At 42.2% G+C, this 11,599-nt stretch overlaps 1 protein-coding gene across 1 annotated transcript in view; it reads left to right on the top strand.

The window, feature by feature from the left end:
• The window catches only part of SLC25A26 (solute carrier family 25 member 26), a 139,604-nt gene extending 130,998 nt beyond the window's left edge, over positions 1-8,606 (top strand). Inside the window, exon 10 of the mRNA XM_063291543.1 lies at positions 7,732-8,606. Within this exon, the coding sequence (XP_063147613.1) occupies positions 7,732-7,828 (97 nt within the window). The 3' untranslated portion in view covers positions 7,829-8,606. The remainder of the gene's footprint in view (positions 1-7,731) is intronic.
• The last annotated feature ends 2,993 nt before the right edge of the window (positions 8,607-11,599 follow it).

The following is an 11,599-nucleotide window of genomic DNA, read 5'->3' on the forward strand; positions in this document are numbered from 1 at the left end:
TTCTCTAGGAGTTCAAACACTGTATCTTTCACACATTCCTCCAGTTTTATCTTCCCCAAAACAACATGAACTTAGTTGGGCTGAGAGAAAATTAGTGGCCCCAAATCATCTAATGAGCTTCCATGGTTGAATATAGACTTCAACTTGAGTGTCTTTAGTCCTTGTCTAACACCATGACTGCTTGCTTTTAATTTGATCTAGTAAAATAATGTTTCATTAGTTGCATACTGCAAAGCATCTACCACCTCTGTTGTTTCTAGATATACATGTGTGTGTTTTTCATTAGTTTTGGGGTAAAGAATGAAATTATAAGGATCTAAAGTTTGTGTACTGTTTTCTAGCTACCTCTTATTTTTCAATAAGTAGACACCTTCTGCTTGGTGAAATGTATTGTAGAACGGATGCATTAAAACAATATTGTTCTTTCTAATTTCACAGAATAAGTCAGCAGGTTCCATCCCCCCAAAATAAACAATAGCAATGAAACAAATAAGATAGCTGGGAGGTGAAGGAAATGGAATCTGTGGACCCCTTAGAGAAGGTTTTTGTCTATGTGAAAAGTTTGTTATCTGCTATTCTCTCAGCCTGCACGTATCAGGGTAGAAGAACAATATGTACGCCTGGACAGTCATGTAACACAGTGACAGACAGTGCTCAGCTGCCACATTCTGCCACAGCAGCATTGAGCCCCACAGCCCTTGTTAGCTCCCCAAACTCTCCCCTTCATATGGATAGGAGACACCGGTGGAACCTTAGATCATAAAGGCATGGATGCACAATATATTGGTTGGATATATTCCTCAAAATAATATATTTTTGAAGAATATATCATTTTGAGGAACCCAAGGCTACAGTGAGCAAAGTCATGATATAAAATAGATGGAACAGTATCATGGACGAAGAGGTGATGCAAATCAGCCAAAGCTAAGATATTCTGAATTCCACTTATCCCTGCTTTTTAGTGAAGGTTTTCTTCTAAATGTTTAAAATGGTTAAACATGTTTAAATGCACACTAGAGTAGCCATGTGTTTCTATGGCAGAAAACTGAAAATTAGTAATGTAGCTGCTAGTAGGGGTTGTATGTGGCGGAAAGATTCTGCTTGCCTGTCTTAAGAGATGGAGGCCTTTCAGCGAGCATTTCTTTATGATGCCTTCCTGCTCTGGGGTGCTGCTCTGGCATGATGATCCTCATTGCAAATAGCAAAGCATTGCTAACTAGAATGGATAAATGCAGAAAGGTTGAGGAATCATTGAGGAATACAACCTATATACAATCGCAGCTGAAAAATCAGATTTAATTGATGAACTCCTTCAGCTGCAAGGCTTGGAACCTCCAATTACATTCCTTTGTCTGTTCTGGGGATTTATTTATTATTCTGGTGACTGAAATTTGTCTAAGTTCAGAGAGCCAGAAAAATCAGCTCTGAGCGATGTCTAGGAAAGCAGAAGTGGCAAGCTGGGGCAACTTCAAGGGAAGATTTGGAGGGTGGTTAGAAATATTGGAGGCCAATTCTGCCAGGCCTGCTACCAATTATAAATTGTTAATCAAAAAAGTAAAACCATCAAGCATTGTGTTCATTTGAAACTGCAAATGATGACTGCCTTATCTCATATACTGTTATTTCACTGATAACCAAGGGAAACTATAGAGCCTAATACTGCAGACTGCCACCTTATTAAAACCAGAGGCTGCATATTTGCTTCCAGCTGGCACTTGAACTGCGGGCCAGTGGTTTAACATCCCATCTTGTCTGTGCTGCTGTTAAATCTTTTTCAGTCATAGCTGTGATATAATGGGGGGTTATAAAAAGAGACTAAAGGACCATAAACCAGACATAGACTTGTACCAATTTTGTGCTTTCAAATCTGTGCCTGGATGAGTGGCTTCCAAGTTTGGTCTGTCATTTCTCAAAGCCTCATAGCAGTATTATATGCAGCCGTACAAAGTGCCAGGCAGTACCTATTAGCTGAGATATTTTGGCCTGCAGCTGGTGCAAGACTTGCAGTGGCCAGGGTTGTGAGTTTAATACTTTCCCTATTCCTTCCAATCCTAAACTTTAATCTGTTGGCCATTAGAACCGATTGGTGGGCAATGAAGTTCTCTGTGCTTCTCTGCATCAGTCAACATGGTTCGAGCTTGTAGGAGTTGGCAGCCATTGTGAATGGGAGGAAGAATTAAACTTGTCTATTCTAGATGCAGCCCTAAGCTTGCCTATTTGGAGATATTGTTGGAATTAATATGACTAGATTTAGGCTGGACCTAACTGTAACACACTTGGGCAGTTGACTGCATTCACAGATGTGTTCTTCCCAAAACTGGGCTGGCGTTCCAGATTTAAGTGACACAACCTGACCTATAGGGGTCAGCACTGCTGACAGACTTGAGGCTTTCCTTATTTCTGAGATTTCACACTATTTTCTCTATACAATAAGGTTTTTAAAGATACTCATCTTTTGAGACAGGAAAAAGCTATCAGAGAGAATTCCTGTGGATCACACCCTAGCATCAGGTCTTGGTATTCATATGAATACTAATTACGAATTATTTTGGATGATGCCCCTTTATAGCTTTATTTAGAAACTAGACAACCCATGACCCACTGAGTCATCATTTCAGAGGCATTTCCTTACCAGACTCCTCAATGCCTTCAACAATGGCAGAGCTTCTAATGTGCTGCCTTGACTGGAAAAGTTCTTAAAAATTCAGGGAGATATTCAGAGCTGTATCTGCTTTGAAAATAGCCTGGGTCATCCATATTGAGCTGTATAGCGTAGTCAAACTTCAGGATTTGACTGCAGGAAATGTTTTATGGTATTGTGTGTTATGTCATAAAATGTTTTATGATAATTTTTATTTCATAATTTTTTTTATAAAATTGGTCAAATTTCAATTCCATGGGAGTCATGAGTCCTGGATTTTGGACACATTCTGTAAGTTAGTCCAGTTGAGGTTCAAAAATTGTTGGCCTATGATGCACTGTCTCGACCAGTTAAAGGTTACATGCAGACACGAGAGTTTTTGTAGTGTACAGATAACTGCTCCTGACTCATGTCTTGTGAGCATGCCTTATTTAGTACTGCACCTTTAATAAGATTTCACAGCATGCTGAAGCAGTGAGGTGTGAAGTTTATAAGTTCAGTATTTCCATATATGTTTCACCTTATTCCTTTTAGCGGCCTGAGACTGACCTACAGATAATAGAAGTCTGCTGTATCCCATAGAATATAATAGAGTTACATGCCCCTGGGAAGAACGTGAAATACTCCAGGCAAATCTGTTTCCTGCTTTCTTTGCTTTGCAAGAAACCAAACCAAAGTGTGTCAATCTTAAAATTTTCCTGTGTGGAAGGAGGATGGAGTTAAAAAAATCACTGAACTGCAGTCAGAACAAGAGATGACTTGGTAAGCCATTGATGATACAGCATTTGAGTAGAGAAATTGAAATGAGAAATTGTTAGTCAGTGGCAATTTCTTTGGCTATGGATGAATGCCAGATTAAGGCATGACCTTTTCCAGTAGGATTCTTCTAATCCTCAGATACATATTTTGGTACAGATGTACAGATCTGCTCATACTTCTGTCAGTACTTGTCTTGCTACAAATTACTTAGCTTTAAAGCTGTAATTATGGTAATGCAGCAAACTGCTGTCTAGTGAGACCATAAAACATTTCCATCTGCCCGCCACAGCCCTGAAGCAGAGCTCATTACCGCAGACAAGTGCAGCAAGAAGGATAAAGAAAGCTGAATCTGACTTAGCAATGACTTGAGGATGAGAGAAAACTTCCTAAAAGGATGTTGTAGAATTTGCCCCACACTTCCCAAAGCCCACCGATTAATCTGGAAGCTTTGATCTTAGCGTGTAATATGGCTGGTTTAATTAAAAACAACAACAGCAAGCTTTTCTTTTAGGACATCAGTTCTGATGGGCTTCTCAGTTCTGATGGGCTTGTTTCCTATAATGAAGGCATCCACAAGAAATGTCAGCTGGCTATCAAATCTGTTTGATTTTTAGAGGAAGGATCGTATGGTCTGTTGAATGAAATGGAAGAGTTATGGTATGGAAATGAAGTTATGGGTAAACATATAGTTGGGAATGGGTAGATCTGAACTTTAAATAGGCTTAGGGACTGCAAATTAGGCATTTAAATGATTGATGAACAGGCCTGGGAATTAAAAACTGTCACCATTTGGAATTACGTATATCTGCTTTCAGAAGTATTGAACTCAGTCTCAGAGCAACCTATAACTGACTTTCAGAACTAAATGTGTCTTTCATATGCAGAGGATGTAATAGTAAATGGCAGAATGGAGTGTGCTCTTGAACAGTTGTCTCAAACCGAAAGCAATACTTTTCACAAGCATGAGGCGCACAGAATCTTCTTAACAAGATTTATTGAAGACAACGGAGTCAGTGGTTGAAATGGCTGCTGTGGTGTTGGCATGGGAGTGAGCGGTATGGAAAATGCTGGGTTACTGCAGGACTGGAATAGAGGTTGAATTGCAGAGGCCTAATATGCAGAGGTGTCAGGAGATAGATGTTGGCTTGTGGACTGCACTGAAGTGATCTCTTGGGTGGACTCTAGTCTGGGGCTTTAGCCCAGGACTTACGCACTCTTGCCAGCATTAGGGGAGAGAGATCTTGGTCAGAGAGTTTCCAGCTGAGGAAGTGCAGTGGACTGAGCAGAACTGTGGCTGTAAGAATTTTGGCTGCCTAGATGTGCTAGCCCTCTAGTGGAGAACAGCAACCTGAGTCATGGCAATGAAAAGTCTGGGCAGCAGAAGCCGGGTCAGGCTGACAGACATGTATATGATCAGATCAAGCCTTGCAGCTGCAGAGATATAAATCTATTGTACCTACGCCTGAGTCTGGGTTACTCTGGAGGATCTGTGTTCATCTGTCAACTATTGGGATCACTTGTTGGATTGCTTGCCTACTGGATAGATCTGGAATCTGCCCTGGACTGGATTGTGGATTGGGAGGTAGAAACAGAATTGGGCCAGTGGCTATATCTGATAATTGGGGGCTAGCAAGAAGGGAAGCGGATTGCATGGCCATGTATTTACTTATTAGATTTATGTGGTCACCTGATTTTTCTCTGAGATATGCCTGCCTGGGTCTTAAGGCTGGCACCAGCCATGACCCCAGGGATGGGGTAGCAGTTGTCATCTGGGAAGCCCTAATGGCTTTCAGAGGCTCTGCTGGAAATAATCAGATGCGAAACCTCTTAGTTGAAGTCGGGTTCTGTGGAGCTGCTGAGTTTGTTAGTGCTGTATCAACTATATCCCTGCCTGAGCTGCTCAGCTCTGTCACCAGGTTAGCAGTGGAATCTCCAACACCAATAAAAGCTATTGGAGCCGTTAACTTGTCCTTGTATGATGTAGAGTCAGGAGCGGCTCAGGAGTTCATGGGCACCATGGCAACTATGGACATCTCCCAGGACTGAACATACTCATGTGGTTGTTAGATCTTGGTTTTGTCTCAGATCTGTGCTCCTTCTGGCTGGTTAAAGCTACCTGGAAGATGAAATGTTGGGTTTGTGCAGTAGTGAATTCAACTTTAAGTAAGGGAGTGATTCCATCTGCCTTGAAACTGGTGATGGTATACCCCCACTTCAAGGAGCCATCTCTGGGCTCAATGGTTCTGGACAATTTTCACCCTGCCTCCAACCTTCCTTTCTTGATAAAGGTTAAGAAGATGATTGGATTGCAGCTTCAGAGGATCTGAAATAAATATATTATCTGGACCCTTTTTCAATTGGATTTCAGGGCAGGACATAGTATGGAGTCAGCATTGATAGTACTTGTTGATAATCTCTGGTGGAACCAGGATGTGGGTGGCACAACCAACCTGGTTCTCTTTGATGTCGCAGCAGCTTTCAAAACCATATATAATATTATCCTTCTGTACTGATTGCATGGATTGTGAGTAGTGTGGTGTTGCGATGGTTTTTTTCCTTTCTTTCTTGACAGTTCCAGTCAGTGTTGACTTGGAGTGGGGGGAGAAATCAAGCCCAAAGCCCCTGGTTTGTAGGATACTACAGGGCTTGGCAATCTTGCCTGTCACATGTACATGAAGCTGCTGGGTGAGATCATCTGTCAACATGTGGTCAGATATCACCAATATCTGGATGATATTCAGATGTATATATCAACTCTTAGTTGACCACGAGATAATATGAAAGTTTTGTCCCAGTCCCTGGAGCCTCTCAGGGTCCAGATGGGGAGGAATGGGCTTATGCTGATCCCTGACAAAACTGAGTGGTTGTGGGTTCATAATTCTTCTGGTGCCCTGGTATTTCCATCTTTAGTTCTGAATGGGGTTGCAGTGCTCCAGACAAAGCTGACACACCATTTTGATGTCTTCCTGGACTCCCAGCACTTGCTTGAAAAGCAGGTAGCAGCTGTAGCCAAGAAGGCCTTTGTACAGATTTGTTTTGTGTGCCAATTGTTCCCCTTCTTGGATCAGGAGACCCCTTTCATGGTTACTGATGTCTTGGTTACCTCATATATTGACATCTGCAATGTGCTGTATTTTGGGCTGTCCTTGAAGACCACTCAGAAGTTTCAGCTGATCCAGAATATGGCAGCATGAGCAGTTATAAGCATGCCGGTATGCCCATGTAACACCTCTGGTTTGTGAACTGCGCTAGTTACTGGTAGGTTTCCAGGTGCAGTTCAAGATACTGCTTGTCATCCACAAAGCCCTACATGATGTAAGGCCTGGCTATCTCAGGGACCACCTTCTCCCATTGTTTCTGCCCGTCTTTTAAGGTCCAGCAGAGTGCATTCTCCAGGTCCCACATGCTAAGCAGTGTCACTTGATGGGACCAGGAAGCATGGTGCAATAACATCCCCCAGAGATCGAGCAGCCCCAACCCTGTACTCCTTTAAACAAGCCTTGAAGTTGTGGCTCTTTTCCCCAGGCTTTGGGCAAGGATAGTTGCAAGCTCCCTTTCTAAAGGGTTCATATAGCTATTCTACTGGAATGACCATCTTTCTTTTCTTTTACCTGATGTTTTCCTGTTTTCCTAGTATTCAATTTGTATTTGAGTTGTTGAGACCCCTTGTGATCCTCAGGTTGCCCGTGCTTGCCTAAGTTTCTCAAATCCATGCCTCTTTCAAGAAACGTGCACAAACCTGTTGTGAAAAATAATGCAGTTATATATTTACAAAATAACCACAAAGCTTTTGGATATCAGAAAACACTTATGTGCAGAATTTAAGCAAAAACTCATCTCTCAGAACTGGAAAGAAAACATTATTTTGGACACATAGACAAGAACTTAATCTGAGCCAGAGTTCAGCATTAAAATCTATTTACTTGCGAATATTTAATAATTTTCTCCTCCTGTCACATTACAGTTATAATTTGGTAACAAGTTTGGTGTTGTTGGAGACTGTATTGGCGACTCCTATATTGGAGGAGGACAGTGGTGGCCTCAGGGGCCCATTTTGACATCCCTTTTGTGGCCCCCAGAGCCCCACATTTTGACACAAAGCTTGCAACTTGATGCAGTTTTGAGGCAGGAAGGGCCCCTAACTCACCCCACTAAAGTGACCCCACCTCCAACTTGCCATCATGAAGCCCTCGGTTGCAAGTAAGTTGTGCTCAAGTTAACATTCAGGGAAGCGGCTATAAAGCTGAGGGGAGCATATCTGCACATATTTGTGGGGGTTGAGTGATAGAACTTCCCAGTGAACTTTAAACAACTTTTGTTCTTTCTTCCAGCTTGTTTGCCGGCATCGTCCCTCGAATCTCTTCCATCAGCCTTGGAGGCTTTATCTTTCTTGGGATGTATGACAAGATCCGAAGCTTGCTTTTGTGATTTTGGACAAAACGAACAGCTGTGGAGCTGCTTCCCCCCTCCCTCCCTAAATCTAAGAGAAAACACACATTGGTGGAAGTTCCTCCTTTGCCTTCCCACATGTTTCTGCTCTCCCCCCCCCCCGCCCATTCCCCCCTTCCCCCTCTCCCCACCATTCCTGCCTCCTGTAGCTCAGCAGCTGTTCAGCAGCCTGGACCTCATGCTCCCTGGTTAAACAGGACAAAGAAACCCCGTAACTCCATTTCCCTAACAAAAATGTCCATGTATGGAGAGTCCTGTTCTAGTGGTGAGCTCATGGAGAAGAGTGTGCCAAGAAAGGCAAGCTTGGGGGCCAAAACTTGTTTAGGGGCTCCAGCCTAGGGCCTGAAAAGCGTTATTATTCGAAGTCACTTTAGGGAGCATGATGTGCAAATGACAACTTGGTCTCCATGGCATAGCAGCCACAAAAAGAGGCCTTTCTTTATATTGTGGCATCAGAATGGCCACATAGAAGAAAACAGCACCATTTACATGACTGAAGACTCGCTACGCTCCAGAGGGCAGATGGAAGAGGCAACCAGTTTTTTCTTCTTCTAAAATGTATAGAAGGGAAAAAGCCATTTGTTTCTTGCTTGAAACCCATTTGGAGAATTTAGACCACTGTTCATACCTACAGGTGCATAGCAAGCATTCTTGCTTGGATAAGCAAGACTGCCTTTTTTAATTAGACTCAAATTTCTTTAGGAAAAGTACAATGTTGTATTATTTTGCTGTCTAACAATGTTGCCTGTGAAAAAGAGATCAAGCTCTGGGTTTTCCTTTTCTTTCCCATCCCTTGCCTCTAAAGAATCAGTTTGGCAGAAGGTGAAAACATGAAGATTTGGTGGTACTGAGAGTTGGGGGAAGAACCGATGAAGGGTGAGGAGGGGAAAGAAGATGCCATCATCTCCTGCATGCAGGTCAATTCCTTTTCTCTAGGACAGTGTCACAAAAATGTGTGGGCTTGCTTGAGAGGCAGGGAGTGGGACAGTGGTGGGCTGCCACAGTTGCTGAGTCCCAACAGAGCACAGTGCACAGGGGTAAGGCAGCTTGAGGGCAAGGAACACTTTGGGGACTTTGAGGGCACTCTTGCAAATCCACCGGGTGTGGCAAAGTCATGTTGGTGGCCATGACTCTGTAATTGAAGCTCCATACACATGTAAAACGGGGTGAGGTTTTGATTGCATGCCACCATCTTGACTATTTTGAGCCCCATCCCAACACCAGTAGGTGACCCTGACTGCCATGATGATGGCTCACCCCACAACGGCTATTCACCCTAGGTTACTTTTGTCTGCTTGTGTTTTGCCTGGTGGGTATCCTTCCAAACCAAGCATTGGGTTGTTGCCATTCACTATTTGCATTTCCTAAGAAAACCTATAGAGCCTGTGTAGGGATTGAAGACAAAAATAGTGTTAGTTTGTTTGCTTCTCATGGTACAGCGTGCCAGCTCCACTTAGCTGATTATTTAAAAGAATCTAAAAATAACACTGGAGGGGCAGGGAGCTTGGCATAAACTAAGAAAAGTGCCCATGGGCATTTTCTTGCTTACTTTTATTGCAGTGTGTTAATTTTTGTATCTGCTGCTTTAAACTGACCCTGAATCCAGGAGTTGCAAAAGACCTCTGCTGACTTCATGCCATCTGCATGCACAATTTGAGTGCCTTCCCTTCAAAAGAGAGTTCCAGTTTAAGTCCTCAAGCTGCTGTAAAGTTTAATTCACTGAAAACACAACCTATACTTTTTACTCAAAAGTAGTCACTATTGAGCTTATTTCCCAGACAGATGTTGCAGAGTTGGAGCATAAGGTAATGGTATAAGTAAGATTGCTTTATGCTCAAGGGAACCACCCAATTTTTAAAATTCTTTTTAATCCCACCTTTATTTTTACAAATAACTCAAGGCAGGGAACATAATACTCCTTCCTCCTCCTATTTTCCCCACAACAACCACCACCACCCTGTGAGGTAAGTTGGGCTGAGAGCGAGTGACTGGCCCAAGGTCACCCAGCTGGCTTTCAGGCCTAAGGTGGGACTAGAACGCATGGTCTCCTGGTTTCTAGGCTGGGGCCTTAACCACTAGACCAAACTGGCTCTCTTTACTGGAGGTGGTGTAAATTTCTTGTTCTCATTTAAAAACTAAAGTCTCCTTCAAGTTGAGCTCAGTTCCTGGTGACATGCATGGAAATATCTAAGCAGATATCTGTTAAGAAACATGGAAATGGGCAGCTATTGCCATCTTCCAAGATGATAAAAAAACCTTTCCAATTTAGCTTAGTCCTGAATTTTCCAGATGGTGCATCCAAGGATTAGCCCCTTCTAAAAGGAGCTGGGTGATCCAATAGGTAACAGAATTAGAGACAGGAAAGCAATACATTGGACAAAAGCAGATGCAAGATCTTGCAACTAGATTGCCCCAAACTGATTAAAGATAACTTCTACATTTTATTGAGCTAGGGGAGTGAACGACTCAGAAATGGGCCACATCCATGATCCTAATTATTCAAACACAAGTTTCACTCTGTTCACCCTAACCCATTATTAGCGGGTTATGAATTGGTCATAGCCTTAAAAAAAGTCTTCAAAATCCAGGAAGCGTGGCAATGCAGAATTTCATTTTGCTTCTCAAAACAAAATTATAAAAGCACAGATTGGTTAATCAAGGCAGAATTATTGGTATTATAAATGAACCTTTATTAAAGACACTTCAATGCCATTTGTTAAACACTTCCAATATTTTTACAATGTAATCTCAATGTACAACATTGTACCACATTAGTCTAATAAATAAATAACTTTGTACACAAAAATTAATACTTCCTCTTTCACATTGCCTCTCAGAAGCAGCAGATTCACATATTTAGTGGAAGTAACAACATTTAAACAATTAACTGTATCCAAAACTATTTTTCCCCCCAAAATGTTAATATGGCAAGTGTGCTTAGCAGTTCCAATGGTGATACCTTTTTCCTACGCCTTTCTCTATTTATCTTCATAACCAAACCTTTACTGGTTGGCCTTCCTTTAGAAAGCATATCACTTAGTCCCTCTCTTTATGATCAAGGGGGAAAATGCACCCTGAATGTTTTCCTATTAGCTGATCCATTTCCTTTTCAATCACTGAATAAGCTACAAGTTGGCACCTTACATCATTAGACACCTACTCCAAAGTGCACGTGTATTTATTGTCTGGAGACAGGGAGATGGTGAAATTATGCATTTCTTCAGAAAGTCCAGCTTCAGCTAAAAAGCAGATGGCAAAACTTGTCCTACAAAGCTATACATCTGCAAACTGAATGAAAAGGAAGAGTGATTTAAGGGAGCAGTAACCAGATATATCAGAAGCGCTCCCTGGCTTAAAGGGAGACAGTATGTTTTGCCAGAGCTCTTCCATTAGAGGAAAGCCCTCTGCTCACAAAATTATGAAGTAAACGGCTTGCTCATGGTACACCAAAACCGTCCGGTTGTTTCATATCCAGTTGCTATAGCACAATATCAAACCTCACAATGGAGGAATAACCTGTGCCAGCTGGCCTCATAATGCCTATTTAATAGTTACCAAGAGAAAACCTGGTGTCAGGATATATTCAATGTTTCCTTTAAAACCAAACAGTCTGGTTAATAGTGTTTCTCAACCTTGGCAGCTTTAAGGTGGGTGGACTTCAACTCCCAGAATTCCCTAGCCAGGGAATTCTGGGAGTTGAAGTCCTCCCACCTTGAAGCTGCCAAGGTTGGGAAACACTGGGATAATATA

Source organism: Candoia aspera, chromosome 2, assembly GCF_035149785.1.
Source record: "Candoia aspera isolate rCanAsp1 chromosome 2, rCanAsp1.hap2, whole genome shotgun sequence".
In the NCBI taxonomy this organism is placed as follows: Eukaryota; Metazoa; Chordata; class Lepidosauria; order Squamata; family Boidae; genus Candoia; species Candoia aspera.